The sequence below is a fragment of the Aythya ferina genome (genome assembly GCF_964211825.1).
Source record: "Aythya ferina genome assembly, chromosome: 22".
Lineage (NCBI taxonomy): Eukaryota > Metazoa > Chordata > Aves > Anseriformes > Anatidae > Aythya > Aythya ferina.
In genome coordinates, this window is record NC_140320.1 from 3,988,970 (window position 1) to 4,006,564 (window position 17,595).

General features: G+C 64.2%; 2 protein-coding genes across 6 annotated transcripts; both read left to right on the forward strand.

Moving 5' to 3' along the window:
- Positions 1 to 1,623: 1,623 nt before the first annotated feature.
- HINFP (histone H4 transcription factor) lies at positions 1,624 to 7,535 on the forward strand. 3 transcript variants are annotated; one of them, XM_084495778.1, is made up of 11 exons: positions 1,624 to 1,820; positions 1,918 to 2,144; positions 2,312 to 2,423; positions 2,871 to 3,023; positions 3,348 to 3,425; positions 3,536 to 3,656; positions 3,754 to 3,892; positions 4,164 to 4,288; positions 4,420 to 4,911; positions 6,573 to 6,965; positions 7,079 to 7,535. In XM_084495778.1, the coding sequence occupies exons 1-11, from the start codon at positions 1,670 to 1,672 to the stop codon at positions 7,518 to 7,520; spliced, it is 2,433 nt and encodes an 810-aa protein (XP_084351904.1). In that variant the 5' UTR covers positions 1,624 to 1,669; the 3' UTR covers positions 7,521 to 7,535. The 3 variants fall into 3 exon arrangements, with proteins under 3 accessions (XP_084351904.1, XP_084351905.1, XP_084351906.1); XM_084495779.1 differs by lacking the exons at positions 6,573 to 6,965; positions 7,079 to 7,535 and adding an exon at positions 5,741 to 5,990 and having other exon boundaries at positions 1,629 to 1,820; XM_084495780.1 differs by lacking the exons at positions 6,573 to 6,965; positions 7,079 to 7,535 and having other exon boundaries at positions 1,632 to 1,820; positions 4,420 to 5,520.
- Positions 7,536 to 8,375: 840 nt separating this feature from the next.
- Positions 8,376 to 16,721, forward strand: ABCG4 (ATP binding cassette subfamily G member 4). 3 transcript variants are annotated; one of them, XM_084495781.1, is made up of 15 exons: positions 8,376 to 8,602; positions 9,434 to 9,671; positions 11,484 to 11,601; positions 11,683 to 11,815; positions 12,005 to 12,055; positions 12,182 to 12,327; positions 12,497 to 12,620; positions 12,778 to 12,892; positions 13,045 to 13,181; positions 13,378 to 13,476; positions 13,602 to 13,770; positions 14,222 to 14,322; positions 14,411 to 14,569; positions 14,676 to 14,794; positions 14,871 to 16,721. In XM_084495781.1, exons 2-15 carry the CDS (start codon positions 9,443 to 9,445, stop codon positions 15,094 to 15,096), a joined length of 1,926 nt encoding a protein of 641 aa, XP_084351907.1. In that variant the 5' UTR covers positions 8,376 to 8,602; positions 9,434 to 9,442; the 3' UTR covers positions 15,097 to 16,721. The 3 variants fall into 3 exon arrangements, with proteins under 3 accessions (XP_084351907.1, XP_084351909.1, XP_084351908.1); XM_084495783.1 differs by lacking the exon at positions 8,376 to 8,602 and adding an exon at positions 8,784 to 8,806; XM_084495782.1 differs by lacking the exon at positions 8,376 to 8,602 and adding an exon at positions 9,097 to 9,168.
- The last annotated feature ends 874 nt before the right edge of the window (positions 16,722 to 17,595 follow it).

Genomic DNA, 17,595 nt, shown 5'->3' on the forward strand with positions numbered 1-17,595 from the left:
TACTGATTACAAAACAATTACACTGAAAACAACAACAGGTCCTGCAGAAAATAATTAAACAGAGATAAAATAAAAACTCAGCCTTCTTTTAGAGGGAATCCATCCCTTAACTTACATTTTCCTTTGAAAAAGCATCAGATCCAGATTTTCTATATTATTTAGTGGATTTAGGCACATACTATGTGTACAATAGGAGTTATGGAAGCAATTGTGTATTGACAAGGCACCTTTTTATGGCACGTTTTATAAAATCCCATTCTGTTTAGCATGGTATTTACCTGTGCCAAAGCAAACTGCTCTAATAATTGTGTCTCTGTTCTATACTACAAAAACCTGGAGCAGCAGATGCAATACTCAATGCATATTTGTTTATTTCAAACTGTCATTTCAATCTGTCTTTTCATTACTGGGTAAAGAGAACATGTCACATTGTCTCACAGCGGCAACGTAATACCAATGGATAGCATGTTTTTTTTGTGTTTTGTGTTTGGCCAGGATGCCCAGATGTGTGTATTTAGGTTGCAAGCGTGTGCACTGAGAGGAATTTGGTTGGTTGTTGTTTTTTTTTTTTTGTTGTTGTTGTTTTTTTTTTTTGATAACAGCAGCAGCATTTGCCCTGGAGGCGTTGAAATGAATCTGTGGCAGCTGCAAAGCCTTTGCCAGTCTTTGTACTCTGCTGCTGCAAGAACCAGGACCCGCACCAAAAACCCTGATGTGTTGGTACGGAGCCTGGGGTATGAGTTTATCAAGCCCAGGTGTGAGCTGGTCCCAGTGCAGTCCTGAAGGGTTGGTGATACTTGTCATCCCGTGCAGATATGCAACACAAGTCCTGTGAGGAGCGGCTGAGGGAACTGGGGTTGTTTAGTCTGGGGAAGAGGAGGCTGAGGGGACGCCTTATTGCTCTCTGCAACTGCCTGTAAGGAAGGTGTGGGGAGCTGGGGGTCAGCCTCACAGGTAACTAGTGATAGGACTAGAGGGAGTGGCCACAAGTTGTGCCAGGTGAGGTTTACGTTGGGATTTAGGAGACATTTCTGCTCAGGAAGAGAAGTCAGGTGTTGGAATGGGTTGCCCAGGGAGGTGGTGGAGTCACCGTCTCTGGGGGTGTTCAAGGAGAGGTTGGACGTGGTGCTTGGGGACATGGCTCAGTGGTGACATTGGTGGCAGGGGATGGTTGCACCAGGTGATCTCAGAGGTCTCTTCCAACCCTAACGATTCCATTGGGGCTGAGCTGGGCGATGCCGAGCAGCCAGCAAGGTGATGACGGGCGAACGTCGCACAGGGCCATATCCTGCCCTATCGCCATGTTATGAGGGGTTAGAGATGTGTGCAGGAGGGCAGCTGTGCATAACTTTCTGCCCATGATGGCGGTGCTGAGGGGCTCCTGGGCCAGCCCTGTGCTGGGGCCGGGGGGTCGCGGCCCTATTGGGGTTTGGGGTTTTTTTTTGGGGGGTGGGGGGCAAATTTATGCCCGGAACCTTCGTTCTCCGCCTCCTCACCCCACCCGCCCCCTTTCCTCCGCAGGACGCGCGGGTGCGCGCCCCTCGCTGCGATTGGCCGGCGGCCGAGCGGCGGGCGGCTCCCATTGGCTGGCGGCCGGGGCGCGGTCCGTTGCTTTCCGGCTCCCCCTTCGTGAGGCAGGGCCGGGGCCGGGGCCGGGGCTGAGGCCGCCATGGCGCCCGTGAGGGAGGCGGTGGAGCTGCGCTGCGAGTGGGCCGCCTGCTCCTTCGCCGCCGCCGCCATGGAGGAGTTCTGCGGCCACGTAGCCCAGCACCTGCGGCACCACCTGCCCGGGGAGCGGCGCGACGAGCTGGACCCGCTGGGTGAGCGCCCGCCCCGGGGGGGCCGTGCCCCAAAATGTCCATATTTGGGGGTGTTTGTTGCATTTTGGGGTGTTTTTCTGGATTTTTTTTGGTGCAGAGGAGTACACGTGCCTGTGGCAGGAGTGCGGGTTCTGCTCCCCCGAGAGCCCGGCCGACCTGGTGCGCCACGTCTACTTCCACTGCTACCACACCAAGCTGAAGCAGTGGGGGCTGCGCGCCCTGCGGGCCCAGCCCGACGTCAGCCGCTGCCAGCTGGACTTCCAGAGCCGCAACATCATCCCCGAGATCCAGGAGAACTTCCTCTGCCTGTGGGAGTACTGCGAGGTGAGGGCCCCGCGCTCCTCAGCGGTGCCCGAGGCCCAGGGAAGGAGACCTGCGCCTCCCCCGCCTCTATTGGTGGTGTTTGTGCCCCTGTAAGAGCGCCTGCTGTGTGCTGGCTGAGGTCAGCGTGGGCGTCTCACCCTCTTCTGCTTGTCTCTCCTCCCCGTCAGAGGTCGTTCGATAATCCTGAGTGGTTCTATCGGCACGTGGAGGATCACAGCTTCTGCTCGGAGTACAAGGCGGCTGGGAAGGAGAACCACGTGGTGCTCTGTGGCTGGAAAGGTAGCAGGGGCGTGCAGGGCTTCTCCGGGGGGCTTGGTGTGGGGCTGGGCTGCAGGGGTTGGACGGGAGGGCTCTGTGTGCCTTCCAGAGTTCCAGAGAGCTCTTGAAATTAAAGAGCATGTGTGTGTGTGTAGTCCTGCTGATGCTCCTGCCAGGTTTCCACCAGGAGATTTATTAGGGTGCTGAACATCAAACTTTTCACTTCAGGTTCATTACTACCTACGAGCGAAGGCTCTGAGTTAAATTTTTTAAATAATTCTTCATTTCCACGTGTGGGTGGAGTTGCCCTAAACGCTTGTGGTGCCGAGGGGCCCGCAGCAGTTGTACAGCAGCGCTCTCATCCTGCTGCATCCCCCAAGGATCCTGCTGCTCAGCCGGGCTGGGGACGCTTACCCCATTGTCCCCGGGCGTGGAGGATCCTCACGGCGCTCTCTCCTCTCTGTGCAGACTGCGACTGCTCTTTCAAGGGGCGCTGCAAGCTGCGGGAGCACCTGCGCAGCCACACGCAGGAGAAGGTGGTGGCGTGCCCCACCTGCGGCGGGATGTTCGCCAACAACACCAAATTCTTCGACCACATCCGCCGCCAGACCGCGCTGGACCGTGAGCAGCCCCCCCGGGAGGGCGGGGGGGTGGCTGGGGCTGCCTGTGGGACCAAAAGGATCGGGTGTGGGGTGCTGAAGGGCCCGGGAAGGGTCGTGTGGGGGAAGCAGGGAGGTTAGAGGCTGCACAGAGGGAAGGCAGGTTGGTCCTTGCACGTTTTATTTATTTTCTCGTCCTTTTGGCGTTGCGTCTGCTGTTCCCGGCTGGAGAGGAGGGTTCCCAGCTCCGCTCTAACGACCTCTTTGTCTCGTTTGTGCCGTTCTCTGCGCTTTGATCTCGTTTCTCACCGCCCTCTCCGTTTCCTCCCCGGCCCCGGCGCTGCAGAGCAGAGGTTTCAGTGCTCTCACTGCTCCAAGAGGTTCGCCACAGAGCGGCTGCTCCGCGACCACATGAGGAACCACGGTGAGCAGAGGCTCCCTCTCCCAGCCGCGCGCTGAAGCACGAGCTCTGCCCTGCCCCGTGCTGACATTCCCTGGCCTTTCCTGACGTTCCCTGACGTTTTTCCCCCGCAGTGAACCATTACAAGTGCCCGCTGTGCGACATGACCTGCCCGCTGCCCTCCTCCCTGCGCAATCACATCCGTTTTCGGCACAGCGAGGAGCGGCCCTTCAAGTGCGACTACTGCGACTACAGGTGAGGGCCGGAGCTCGCTTTTCTCCCAGCCCGGTGGCAGAAAGCACCCGGAGCGTGCGCCCTGCAGCCTGCTCCCTTTCTCCTCATTTCCTTTTAGCTGCAAGAATCTCATCGACTTGAGGAAACACCTGGACACGCACAGCAAGGAGCCCGCCTATCGCTGCGAGTTCGAGGCCTGCAGCTTCACCGCGCGCTCCCTCTGCTCCATCAAGCTGCACTACCGCAAGGTCCACGAGGTAGGGCCGTGCTCTCCAGGGAAAAAAAAAAGCAAAAAAACAAAAAAACACTGAAATCATGCTCTGCAGAAGCACGAGACCAAAAAAAAAAACAACCCTAAATTCACACTCAGCCCCAAACTGTAGGAGCGTGAGGCTGCGCTTCTTTCTGGCTGTGGTGATGTTTGAAATCAACACCTGACACCCTGATTGCTCCCTGCGTGCTCCCACGGGGTGCCAGCCCCTCTGCTCGGGCTCTCGGGGTGTTGATGTCCCTCTCTCTGTCCCCCAGGGTGACTCGGAGCCCCGCTACAAGTGCCACGTCTGCGACAAGTGCTTCACGCGGGGGAACAACCTCACGGTGCACCTCAGGAAGAAACACCAGTTCAAGTGGCCCTCGGGGCATCCTCGCTTCAGGTACTGCACCCCTTCATCACCCCCCTAGCGCAGGAGGCAGCAAAGTGACCCAACAGTGCTACAATCCTCGCAGCCACCGGGGTTTTGGAGCCCCAAATGTGATTCCTCCTTCCTCGGCGTCCCCCCCCCAGGTACAAGGAACACGAGGACGGCTACATGAGGCTGCAGCTGGTGCGCTACGAGAGCGTGGAGCTGACGGAGCAGCTGCTGAAGGCCAGGGGGAAGCAGGGGGAGGCTCTGGACGCCTCCCCCGACTGCGTGGTGCTGCCCGAGGGCGAGGGCAACCTGCAGGGCATCATCCTGGAGGCCCCCACCGAGCCTCCCCCGGCGGAGAACCGCGTCTGCGAGCAGCGGGCGGCCCCGCCACGTGCTGCAGCTTGTTCTGCTGCCAGCCCCGAGGCAGCACGGCCGGGAGCTTTGCCAGGAGCTGCTCTGACCTCGGGGCACGAGCCCGGCGCCCCAGGGAGCCCCGTGGGGAACGGCAGCGACGAGCAGGGGGAGGGCGAGGCCGGGTATTACGGCCGGCAGCGGGCGGTGGCGCCCGGCGGGCTGCCCGTGGAGCTGGAGGAGAACGTCATGGACCGGCTGCAGAAGACGGCCGAGGAGCTGGGCATCCAGATCGTGTGAGCAGCTCGCCTCCCCCTGCGGCTCGGAGCCCTTTGCCTCCCTCCTGGGGGGATTTTGGGGGGAGTTGGGAAGTGTCCGGGGGGAGAAAGTCGGCGGTGTTTTCTCCCACGTGCAGCTGGCTGCCTTCCTGCCTGCCTGGGTGGCGTGGCGGAGGAGAGGGACTGTTCTCTGCCGGCTGGGGGTCACAAAACTCAGCCGGAACGAGCTGTCCCTTTATTTTGGGGGCTTGGGGACCTCCCCCAGGCTCCCTCACCAGTGCCGTGGGCCCGTGTGGAGCCCAGTCCTCAGCTGGGTTGTGCCCAAGCAGGTGCTGTGCAGCAGAATCCCACCCGGGGAGGCGTCAGGCCCTCTGCAGAGCTGTTCTCCCCCTGCCTTGTGCTCTGCATCTTCCCTCATCCCTTCCCTGCACCTCATCCTGATCCCATCTCAGCGGTCTCGGGGGCAGGAGGGGGCTGCAGCCGCTCTCCCTCAGCGCCCTCTGCAGCCCTGGGGGCTCGGGGCCTTCTTCACGCTTTCATTTTCCCCTGGGTTCCCTCCCCACGTTGGGGTTTGGGCTCCTGGCTGGGCGGTGGACTTGGGAGAGACGAATAAAAGCGTGCCAGGCCCGACGGTGTCCGGTGCCTGCTTCAGATGAGACCGAGCTGCCGGGGGGCTGCAGCTCCACGGCCGAGCTGCCAGGGTTTTTTGGGAGCTTTTTTTGTGCTGCTGCTCGGTGCAGCTGCCCCCTGCCTCGGGGCCTGTGGCACGGGGAGGCCGCGTTCAGCTCGGGCTCTTTTCCTCGCCGCTTCCTGCCACGGGTTTGATTTTTTTTGCTGCCTCCTTCAGGGCGTGCCTGTCAGCTGCCTGCAAGGTCAGCGTTTGCGTCTCTGGCGTAGCCTGGGCCTGGGCGCAGAGCCTCTGGGCGAGCAGTTTGGGCGAGGACAGGGCGAAACGGGGCTCGCTGGTGGGGCTGACCCCGATTTTCCCCTTTTCCTTTCTCCAGTGGTCAAGCACAGGCTGCTGGAAGCCCGGGTTGGCGGAGGGAATGAGGCCAAACCCCGGCCATCTGCTCCTTTCCTAATCCTAAACTCTGGGGGGGTGATCCCGGGCCGTGCCCTCGGGCTGGGGCGATGCCAGCAGCCCCCACACACGGGGGCTGGAGGAGAAATTGGGGTGAAACGGGGAGAGCTGAGTGTCCTGGGCCGTGGGGGAAGGTTTCCTGGGTTGTCCCTTTAAACCCTGTGCCCAGGGAGGGTAATCTGGCAGGGATTATCCCGTGGGGAGCCACCAGCTAATCCCTGCCAGCCCAGGGAGCTCTCCTGGATGGAAACCCAGCTCAATTTCCCCCCTGGGCCGTGCTGGGGGGCGAGGGGAGGAGGGCAGCGAGTGCTATGGGGCTGGGGCTCCTCTTCCTCGCCCTGCTGGCCACGCTGGGCTCCGGCGAGCACCCAGGAGGTAACAACGGCGAGGTTTGGGACGAGGGGGATCCCCAAAAATGCTGCAATTTTGGCACTGGGGAAGGGAGAGCGGGCTGCAAGGAGAATTTGGGGACTCAAGGGGATGCTGAGAGGAGCCTTTGGGCTCACACCTCCCACCCGCAGCTCTCTGCGGGCTGTGGGGCTGGCGGGTGGGGTGCTCCTCAGCCCCCCTAACCCCGCTGCGCCCCTCTCCCCAGCAGCCCAGGACACCTACTGGGCCGGCACAGCGCCCATCTGCCTGGGGGGCTGCAAGGGGAAGCACAAGGAGCTGAAGAGGAGCCAGTGCGGGGCCGGCAGCTGCTGCTGGCTGGGCTACAAATCCTTCTGCCGAGGTACGGCAGCAGCACGATTTGGGGGCCGTGCGTTTTAGGGCTGGGATTTTTGGGGCCCGGATCCTATTTGTGGGGATTTTCTCCCGTCCCCAGTGAACTGCGGGCGGCCCGAGGCCGACTTCAACTCCCTGGTGCACGGCAACGACTGGTGGGTGGGCTCGGTGGTGCGCTACAGCTGCCGGCCCGGCTCCCTGCTGCTGGGGGACCCGGCCAGCGCCTGCCAGCCCGACGGCCGCTGGACCCCAAAACCCACCTGCCTCCGTGAGTACCCCACGGGGCGGCAGCGGAGCCGCGCTCACCCCGAACCCGCCGCGGGGATGGGAAAAGCTTCGTGGAGCACCCAAGGGACGCGCTGCGGTGCTGCTTGCCCTCAGGGATCTGCCTGCGAGGCCGGATCGAGCTCAGCGAGCGGGAGGTGGCCGGGGGGTGCTCCTCGTCCTGCGGCGCCCCGAGCCACATGGGGTCCGTCCCCCCCCCGGCTCGGGGCTGCCTCAAGATCTCCGCCTGCGTCCCCAAACGCCCAGGCTGGGCGCGTTGGTTCCTGCGCTGCCACCGCTGCGAGTGCGACTGCTACGTCCCCTGCGGGGACTCCCAGTAGCAGCTTCCCACCCCCCAGTAAGGTCCCGGTGCTGGTTTTGGGGACGGGGGTGGTTTTATCTGGTTTTGCTCCAGGTAGGGCCGAGGTTTCTGCGCCCGCTGGTGCTGTTCCTTCGGCCACGCGTCCCCGTCGCTGGGCTCTCTCCACAAGCCCCGAGCACCCCAAGGCCTCACCCGGGAGGAGAGGTTTGGGGTTTGTGGCCCTCTGTCCTCCTTTAATCCCCCAGGGAAGGAGTGGGGACGTGCGAGGGGATCGCCGGGGGTGCATTTTTAATTTAATTTAATTCCCAGGGGTAATTAAAACCCCTTTGCAGCCCGTTTGGAGCTGGCCCCTGGACTGGAGACCCCCCCCCCCCGTCTCTCCGCTCCCCCCCAGCTGCGGGAGGGGAAGGCTTTCCTCAGCTCACCCCATTTTATTTATTGATTTTTAATTAACACCCTCGTTAGTGCCACCCATTCCCAGACATCTCTCACATTTCAGTGCCAGGTGAGGCTCTGGGGACGTGGGGAGCTGGGGGCAAAGCCCTGATTTGGGGTGGGGGTGGGGGACACACAATTTGGGGCCAGCCCTCGGTGGATGCTGTCAGCTTTGCCTCGCTGTCCCCCTGGGGCGCAGGGCGAGGTGAGCGGCTTTTGGGGTCCTGGGCGTGGGTTTGGGGGTGATGGGGAAGCTGGGGGGGGGCGACCCAGGGGTACAGCGTGGGGGGGTGGCAAATTGGGGGCTGGGCGAGCTGGGGGGAGGCTTCTGGGGCTTTTGGGGCGTGCGGGAAGAGAGGGACGAAGGAAGGAAGCGGGGCCGGTGCCTTTGGTGCCTTTAAGAGGGTTTTTTTTTCGCCACCCCCCCAAGCAGCGGGGGGCTCAGCCGGGCCGGGGGCTGCGGCAGGGCCACGGGAGACACGGACACAGGTGACACGGCCACGGGTGGCGCTGCCCCGACCCCCCCCGGCTCCCCCAGACCCCCCCAAAGCCGCCTCCTTCCCCCCCCCTCCCTCCCTCCCTCCCTCCCTCCCTCCCTGCCATCCGTGCGCATCGCAGCCCCGCGGAGGGATGGGGACGGGGATGGGGAGGGGACCGCGGCTGCTGGGGACCCGCAGGGACAAAGCTCAGCCCGGAGCCGGGTGCTGAGCACCGGGCACCCCCCCGGCAGCCCCCCCCCGGGCTCCGGGCAGCGCCCCTTTGTCCGCAGGGGAGGGAGAGAGGAGAAAGGAGAGGAGAGAGAGGAGAGAGGCGGCGGCGCTGCGGCAGCGGGGAGCGGCGGAGCCCCGGGAGCTGCGCTGGGAACGGAGCCCGCAGCCCGGCAGGTGAGAGCCCCGGGGGGGTCCTGGGGGGGTCCCCAAAAAGCTCGGGGCTAGCGGGGAGGGAAGGGGCCGGGAGGGAGGAGGGAGGTCCTCGGCCGAGCTGCCGCCCCCAGCCCCCGCTTCGTGAGCGCGCCCAGCCCCGGAGAGGGGATTTTGGGGGGGGTTGGGGGGAATTTGGGAGCGCTGCTGGTTACGAGAGGAGGCGAGGTGAGCCTCGAGCCCCCCCGCATCCATCAGCCCCCCGGCACTGACCCCCTTAAGCAAGGGGGGAGCAAAGCTTGAGGCTGCAGGGGGCGGGCGGGGGGGATCCTGCAGCCCTGGCACCCACCTTTTCTCCCTTAGGGTTGGTGATTTTTGGGTTTTGTTTGTGTGGGTTTTTTTTGTGTTTTTTTTTTTGTTTTCTTTTTTTTTTTTTCGCCCCCTCCCCACCCTCAGCCCTGCGAGGGATGTGCCTGCAGCGGGGAGATCTCGGCGCAGCTCCTCGCGAGGCCGTCCTCGCCTTTCAGGGGCTGCGTGTGTGCACTGCAGCTGCGGCCGGGAGCCGCCTGCAGCCTGCGGCTCGGCACCGTGTAGGTTGGCAAAGCCTCGTGGGGGGGCAGCCCCACAGCTGGGGGGGTCCCTTTAGGACGGGGGGGACCCCCGATCCCGGCTCATGATGCTGCAGGGGGATGGGAGCCGAGCGGGGATGGAGCGGGTGACAGCGTGGTGACACCAGTTTGGTGCTGGGCTGGCGACCGGGGCTGTGCTGGTGAAGGATGGGGGGCGTGAAATGGGTCCCTGGTCCCAAAAAAAAACAAAAAAGGGGGCCCCCGGTGAGCTCTGCGTCTCCCCCAGCGCGCCACCATGGCGGAGAAGGGCATGGATCCCGCCTGCGTCTCCATCGCCCTGGAGGACACCGTGTGCCACGGCAGCCCCCCGGATGCCCCGCTGCTCACCACCCACCTGAAGAAGGTGGAGAACCACATCACGGAGGCGCAGCGCTTCTCCCACCTCCCGAAACGCTCGGCCGTCAACATCGAGTTCATCGACCTGTCCTACTCCGTGCGCGAGGGCTCCTGGTGGAGGAAGAGAGGTAGGGGCCGCGGCCGGGCAGGGGTCCTGGGGCTGTCACAGCTCTGTCCCGCTCCCTGACCTCTCCCGGGTCCCCAGTGCCATCGTCTGTGCTGGATCCGTCCTTTTTTTTTGCCCCAAATGAGCGCCAGGAGCTTGGTGTGGTGCTCAGCTGCCTGGCCCCAAAACCAGGTCCCATTTTTGGGGCTGTGTGGGGCACTTTCCTGGCAGGGGGGCAGCCAGGATGGCTGAGTTTCCTCAGCACGGTGTTTTGGGGTGTGGTGGCTGCTGTGCCAACTGCAGGAGACCCCAAAAGGTGCCCCAGCGTGGTGAGGGGTGCGTGGTGTGTGTGTGGGGTCCTTTCCAGAAGCCCCCCGTGCAGCCGGGGCCGTGCTCCCTGTCCCCGTGTGCCACTCCGGCCCAGAGCTCGGGGAGGAAAAAGGGGAGGCAGCTGGCAGCTGGTGGGTGGTAGTCGGCTTTAATTAGCTCTCTGTTAATGGGATGCCAATCAGGCAGCCCCGTGGGACGGGGGGGGAGCTGATCTGGGGAAGGTGAAGGGCGGCGGGGCTGGGGGTGCGCACAGCAAGGCTTGCGGGGTCCCTGCTCGGCCCCGAGGGTTTGCAGGTGGGGAAACTGAGGCAGCGCCCGGCGGCGGGACCAGCCCCAGGGCGAGCTCTGCCTCGGGATGCTGAGGAATCACGAGGTGGGGGCCAAACCCAGGAGCTGGGGGTGCCCGGGGCAGAGCAGGGCGCAGCACCCGGGGGTCCTGGGGTGCGCACCGGCGGCGAGGAGCGCGCCGAGGGCTCGTGGGGTTGCTGGGGGAGGCAGGAGGAGGAGGAGGAGGAGGATGCTGGCCTTCCCCCCGGAGCAGGCAGGGCGGCGCGGTGGTGCTGGCGGCCAGGATCTGGCCCCGGGTGCTGAAGCAGGAGGTTACTGGCAGTCAATGAACGCGAGTAACCGCTGCGCAAGCTGCAGTGGCGCCGACGTGAGCAGCATGCGCGCCGCTCGCTCGCCCCGCTGCCGGCACCCACGGCGCCCTGCCCGCCCCCTTCCCCCCCCCCGTGCCTCTCCCCTCGGGGTGCCCGGACCCCAGGGGTGCGTTTGGGGACTTGGCAGGGGCTGGAGGTGCCGGATTTCTGCTCCAGGAGAGGGGCTGCCCCGTTATCGTGGGGTGCGCAGGGCTGGCCCCGAGGCTTGTCCCCATCTGCGGGTGGGGATGGATGTGGTGGCATCACCCCAAGGCGCAGCTGCAGCCACGGGGTGTGGGGTGGGCGTTTTGGGAAGAGGTGCCCAGCCCTCATCCGTGGTTCCTCGTAGCCCCAGCACCCCGCAAACCACAGCTCCCCTGCCGGGGCTGCGTTTTGGGGCGCTTCCCCAACAGCATGGGGCTGTGCTCGTTCCCTGCTCCCCCCCCAAACGTCCTCACCGCGTTCCTGCTGCCACAAAATGCTAACGAGCCGCCTTAAAGCAGAGATAATTCCAGGTCTGATTAGCGCTGGCTGCTGCCGGGAGCCACGGCGTGAATGCCAATGAAGGCAGCAGCCGGCAGGCCTGGGGGCTCTGCCTGCCCCTCCGCCGGGGGTGGGACAAGGTGGCACCGTGTCACAGCCCCGTGGCCACCCTCAGCAGGCTCCCTCCTGTTTTTTTTCCTGCTCTGTGGGATCATCTAGGGCACGGCTCTTTCTCGGACCAGCCAAAAACTGGGGGCAGAGAGCACCCTAGAAGTGGCTGTGGCACACGTGGAGGTCTTTGGGGTGCCCCCGGTGCCGGGATGCTGTCACAGCCCCCTTGCCCTGATCCCAAACTCCGGACCCGCTCTGCTCTCCCCCCCCAGGGTACAAAACTCTCCTCAAATGCCTGTCGGGGAAGTTCTGCCAGCGGGAGCTGATCGGGATCATGGGGCCCTCGGGTGCCGGCAAGTCCACGCTGATGAACATCCTGGCTGGCTACCGGTGAGGCTGGGGGGGCGCTTGGGGAGGCTTTGGGGGGGGTCCTGAGCTTCATCCACCCCGCTGGGCTCCTCCATCCCGCAGGGAAACGGGCATGAAGGGGCAGATCCTGGTGAACGGCCGCCCGCGGGACCTGCGCACCTTCCGCAAGATGTCGTGCTACATCATGCAGGACGACATGCTGCTGCCGCACCTCACCGTGCTCGAGGCCATGATGGTGAGCTCCTGGGGGGGGCCTGCGGGGCCTCCACGCTGCTGCTGGGTCCTTCTGATGAGGGTGGTGGGGTGTGGGGGGCCAGTCCTGCTCGCCTTTGCTTCCTCGCCGTGAGCTGTGATCCCCCCGACACGGATCGGGGATGCCCCTGGGGTCTGAGGGGATCTCGCCCTGCCCGTCCTCCCCCCGCAGGTCTCCGCTAACCTGAAGCTGAGCGAGAAGCAGGAGGTGAAGAAGGAGCTGGTGAGTGCCGAGGGAGGTGGGTTTGGGGTTTATCTCGCCCCAGAACGGGGGAAGAAGGGACCCCCAGGTGGTGGGGACGGGGCGAGGGTCCCCGGGGTGTGGCGGTGACGGAGGCTGTGCCCCCAGGTCAACGAGATCCTGACGGCGCTGGGGCTGCTGGAGTGCTCCTACACCCGCACCAGCTCGCTCTCGGGGGGGCAGCGCAAGCGCCTGGCCATCGCCCTGGAGCTGGTGAACAACCCCCCGGTGATGTTCTTCGACGAGCCCACCAGGTGGGACCCCCGGGGGGGCTGCAACGGGGATTGCCCTCCTCCGTGGGCCTGAAAGAAGGGGGTGCCTGCAGCTGGAGGGTGTCTTTTGGGGCGTCCTTTTTCCCCTCTCACCTCTCCCCTTCTCTCTTTGCTCTTTCTTTCTCCTCTTCCTCCCCCTCCGTGGCCGCAGTGGCCTGGACAGCGCCTCCTGCTTCCAGGTGGTGTCCCTGATGCGCTCCCTGGCGCAGGGCGGCCGCACCATCATCTGCACCATCCACCAGCCCAGCGCCAAGCTCTTCGAGATGTTCGACAAGGTTTGGGACGGGGCACGGGGCCCCTCGGGCAGGGAGGGAAGGCCTGGGAGGAGTGTGGGGGCTGATAAAGGTGTCCCACGGGTGGGGAGGAGCAGGAGAGGGGTCCCCGCTGTGCTCCGTGCTTGCCAGATTTGCTTTCTTTTTTATTTTTCCCCAGCTGTACATCCTGAGCCAGGGCCAGTGCATCTTCAAAGGCGTCGTGACCAACCTCATCCCCTACCTGAAGGGCCTCGGCCTCCACTGCCCCACCTACCACAACCCCGCCGACTTCAGTGAGTGCCCCCCTCACCCAGTCTCGGGCCGTGTTTTTGGGGTGGCGAGGCCCCAACCCCAAAGGGACGGGGGCTCCCACGTGCTGGTGAAGCAGAGGGGACGCCGAGGGCTGGCTCAGCACCGCTCAGGGCTCCCGTCCTCCTCTCTGCAGTCATCGAGGTGGCCTCGGGAGAGTACGGGGACCTCAACCCGGTCCTGTTCCGCGCCGTGCAGAACGGCATGTGCACCATGGCCGAGAAGAAAGGCAGCCCCGAGAAGGCCGACTCGTGCCCGGCGCACTGCGTGGCGGTGAGCGGGGAGCTGAGCAGGCTCCTGGAGCCATGGGGGGCACAGATCCCGGGGTGCCCGGCTGGGGACGCCTCCGTCCCCCCTGCCCCACGCTGCGGGTGCTCAGCGGGGGCACCCCAAGAGGTTTGGGTACCCCCCGTTGGGAGGTGATCCCTCGTCCCTGAGCCGTGTTTCTGGCTTGTCCGTGGTCTGGCAGGACGTGGACCACATCGAGAGCCACACCTTCGCCACCAGCACCTCCACCCAGTTCTGCATCCTCTTCAAGAGAACCTTCGTCTGCATCCTGCGGGACACGGTGAGGGGCACGGAGCCCACCCGGGGCTCACCCTGGAGCAAGGGGCAGGCTGTGCTCTGCCACCCCGGGGTGCTGCGGGGCCGGGGCCCTGCCTCGCTCAGCCCCCTTGCCCCCCGTTCCTACAGGTGCTGACCCACCTGCGGTTCATGTCCCACATCTGCATCGGGGTGCTGATCGGGCTGCTCTACCTGCACATCGGCAACGACGCGGGCAAAGTCTTCAACAACACCGGCTTCCTCTTCTTCTCCATGCTCTTCCTCATGTTTGCCGCGCTCATGCCCACCATCCTCACCTGTAAGGGGGTGCTGGGTGCTGGGGGGGGGCTGAGCTGGATGAAAGGGGGGAAACTGGGCAGGAGAGGGGGAAAAAAATCTTAAGAAAAAGGGAAAAACGCCCATGGGGATGTCCCGGAGCGGATTGCAGTGCTGCGTTTGGTTGCTGCCCAGCCCAGAGCAGACTTGTGGAGTTTTTCTTCCTGCTGAGAGGAGCTCTGTGGGGCTGTGCTCCCCGCTGCTGCCTCTCCCTCTCGCTTCCTCAAAAAGCTCTGCCTGAAACCCCCCGGCCCTGCTGACTTCTCCACGCACCAAATTCCCCTTCCAGCCTCGTTTTTTCCCCCCCGGTGAAGCCGTTCGGGTTCCTGCCCGCGGGCAGACAGCTGCTGGGGGGGGATTTATCCCCACTGGGGTGGGCAGAGGGGCTGCAGCAGCCCGGGCTGGGGCTCTGCCCACCCCTTCCCACCCCGCAGTTCCCCAGGAGATGTCGGTGTTCCTGCGAGAGCACCTCAACTACTGGTACAGCCTGAAAGCCTACTACCTGGCCAAGACCATGGCCGACGTGCCCTTCCAGGTGAGCCCCAAACCGCGGCCCCCCAAACCCCCCTGGGCTCCGCTGCGTCCCCAAAAAAGGGTCCAGCAGGGCTCTGTCCCCTCCGCAGGTGATCTGCCCCATCGCCTACTGCAGCATCGTGTACTGGATGACGGGCCAGCCCCCCGAAGCCACGCGCTTCCTCCTCTTCTCCTCCCTGGCCACCGCCACCGCCCTGGTGGCTCAGTCCCTCGGGCTTCTCATCGGAGCCGCCTCCACCTCGCTGCAGGTCAGGAGGGGGCTCGGAGGTACCCGGGGTGGAAGGGGAGGTCGCTGGGGGGGGGGGTCCCGGGAGTAAATTTGGGGACCCGCGTTTGGGCGGCTGTGCTCCCCAGGTGGCCACCTTCGTGGGCCCCGTCACCGCCATCCCCGTCCTGCTCTTCTCGGGCTTCTTCGTCAGCTTCAAGACCATCCCCACCTACCTGCAGTGGAGCTCCTACGTCTCCTACGTCAGGTGGGGACCCCCCCGTGGGGCTGGGGAGGTTGTGGGGGCGCACAGGGGGGTGACAGCGCGGGGTGCTCTGCCCCAGGTACGGCTTCGAGGGCGTCATCCTCACCATCTACGCCATGGAGCGCGAGGACCTGGAGTGCCTCGAGGACTTCTGCCCTTTCCAAAAGCCCATCAAGATCCTGCAGGAGCTGGACGTGGAGGAGGCCAAGCTCTACCTGGACTTCCTCATCCTGGGCATCTTCTTCGTCATCCTGCGGCTCCTGGCGTACCTGGTGCTCAGGTACAAGGTCAAGTCGGAGAGATAAAGGGGTCGCGGGGGCCCCGCTGCCGCTCCCGGGCCTGGCCTGGGGACAGACACAGCCGGACCCGGCGCCCCGGGGCCGTTTCGGTGGGTGCCAGCCAGGCCTGGCTCAGTCGAGAAGGGTTTTGAGACATCTCGGAACTGTTTTAACCTTCCCACGCACTCCTCATCGCCAACGTTTTGTACAGCCCTGGCGCCTGCCGCCCTCATTTCCCCGGGGACCACTGGATCCCACGGAGCTTGGGGCCCCTCCGGCCACCCTGCTCCTCTCCGAGGGGCACCGGGGACGGTCCCAAAGGGCCGAGGGGGCTGCTCCGTGCCCGGAGGGGACACCCGCAGAGCCACCACGAGCCCCCGGAGCACCAGGCTGGCAGCATCAGCATGGAGAGGAGCCCAAAGACTCAGCAGGCCCCGTTGCACAAGGCTTTCGTGTTTCCTGCCGCCGTAGCCGCAGAGATTGCTGCATCCCCTCTTCCTTTTGGCCTAGATCTCCCCTCTTTTTATTTTTTTCCTCTTTTTTAATTTTTATTTTAGCCCTCCCTGCTGCCAGCCTGCATGGAGAGGAAGGGGAGGCAGTGGGCAGAGGACGCGGGGCTCTCGTTCTGCTACAAACCCGGGGACCTGGCAGGGTCTGTGGGATTGGGGCGGTGCTCCCAGCCCTTTGGCAGCCTCCTCTTTGGTCCCGGTTGTCTTTGGGATCCGAGCCAAGAGGATAAAAGCAGCGGGACCCTCCTGGGGTAGGAGCACACAGAAATGGGCCCCAGACTGGGGCTGGGGAGCAGGTGAGGTCTCGGCGCAGTTTGTGTGCAGCAGGTGAGCCTGGCGCTGGGAAAGGGCTTTGTGTTTGGGCACTGGTGCCCGGATGAGGTCCCTTTTTGGGTAAAGTCCCTTTTGGATAGGGTCCCTTTTGGCAAGGGTCCCTGGCGGCTCCCCCAGAGGCACCCCTGGAGGAGAGGGAAGGCGTTTGGGCACCTCGCTGCCTCTCTGAAGGACACGGGGCTGTGCTGATCCCACCGGGAACCTGCTGCTGGAGCACGGACAGGGGAGGGCACAGCTCGGCCCCAGGCACGCAATATCCTCGGGACTCTCCTTTGCTTCCCTTGGCTCGTTTTGGGACTGCTCCGCATGATGGAGATGGATGGCAGATGCAGGGCTGGGTTTCCCCTGCCTGGACAGCACGGACACGAGGAGCTCGGAGCCACGAGGGGCTGGGAGCAGGACCTGCCCCCGTGCTGAGCATTTGGGTTTTCCCCAGGGGCTCTCGGCTGACTTCTCGCTGTCCCTTTGTGAAATTCCCTTCGGTTCCTTCGTCCTCCTCCCCTGCTGCCCCCGTGCCGTGCCCTGTGGGGAAGCCACAGGGGGTGGCGGAGCTGCAGGGCTGTCCCCCATCTCCATCTCACTGCCTGGGGGGGGATTTTGGGACTGCTGCCCCCCTCCTGCCGTTCTCCTGGGGTTTATTCAGCCTTGCCCAGCACGGGCTGGGTGCTGCTGGGCTGAGGTTTTTCCCCTGGGTGTGGATCCCGAGGCAGCCGGAGGTGCTGATGGAGCAGCTTTACGCGGGCCCTGCCTCCTGCTGCTCCAAACACGGGGACCAGAGGGGCGAGGACCGGGGCTGGGGTGAGCTCTGGAGGGGGAGAACGGCTCTGCCGGGGGCTTTGGGGTGTGGGGACGGGGGGCTTGAGGGGGGTCTGGGCTTGTCCTGAGCGCTGTGGCAGCAGCGAGGATGCACTTTATTATCAGAGACGGGGCAGGGCAGCGGGGACGCTTCTGGCTGCGGGCATCACCGTGGGGATCCCAGCCGGATAATCACGAGGAGGGCGATGGAGAAGAGCAGGCTTCTTCCCCCACACCCCCTCTCCCCTCCTGCACCCCCCCTGCCCCTGCCATGCACTTTGAAGGGACGAGGCCGCGGCTCAAGGCTGTGGCTCTGGCTCCTGGGGAGCGCTGGTTGCACTCCGACCCCTCGCACCCTGCTTCAGCTCCTTCCCCTGGCTCCCTCGGCCCCAAGGCAGGGGTCCCTCACCTCCACGCAGGGCACACACGCAGGAGCAGCTTTACCCCATGCTCCCAGGGTCCATTTGCCAAAAAAATCGCGGAGATACCAGCCCCGAGGCCAAGGGAGGTGGGTGCAGGGGGGCGTTCGCCTCCAGTCCTGCTCCCTCGTTTTGGGGAGGCTGCGCAGCAGAGCTGGGGCACTGCTGACCCTACAAAAGGGCCTGGCCGGACCCAGGCAGGGTGGGAGCGAGCCCCTGGGATCTGGGGGGGACTGGGGGAGACTGGGAGGGACTGGGGAGCTGCCACAGGGGGATGCCCCGTGGGGACAGCGTGCTCGGGTCCTGGCGGTGCTCAGCGGTGCCCTGGGGCAGGCGGAGGCGTCGCGGCGTGTGTCAGGGTTTGGGGGGTGCCAGCTGTGCTCGTGGGGTTTCACACATCAATAAAACCTATATTTATAGTGTATTTATGGGGTGTGTGTAGTGTATTTATGGGGCTGCCTCCCCTCTCT

Coding starts and splice junctions, on each gene's coding strand:
- HINFP (XM_084495778.1), top strand. CDS start 1,670: ATGGCGCCCGTGAGGGAGGCGGTGGAGCTGCGCTGCGAGTGGGCCGCC. Junction 3,426..3,535: donor CGACCACATGAGGAACCACG/GTGAGCAGAGGC, acceptor TTTCCCCCGCAG/TGAACCATTACAAGTGCCCG. Junction 3,893..4,163: donor ACTACCGCAAGGTCCACGAG/GTAGGGCCGTGC, acceptor TCTGTCCCCCAG/GGTGACTCGGAGCCCCGCTA.
- ABCG4 (XM_084495781.1), top strand. CDS start 9,443: ATGGCGGAGAAGGGCATGGATCCCGCCTGCGTCTCCATCGCCCTGGAG. Junction 12,621..12,777: donor TCTTCGAGATGTTCGACAAG/GTTTGGGACGGG, acceptor ATTTTTCCCCAG/CTGTACATCCTGAGCCAGGG. Junction 14,795..14,870: donor TCCTACGTCTCCTACGTCAG/GTGGGGACCCCC, acceptor GCTCTGCCCCAG/GTACGGCTTCGAGGGCGTCA.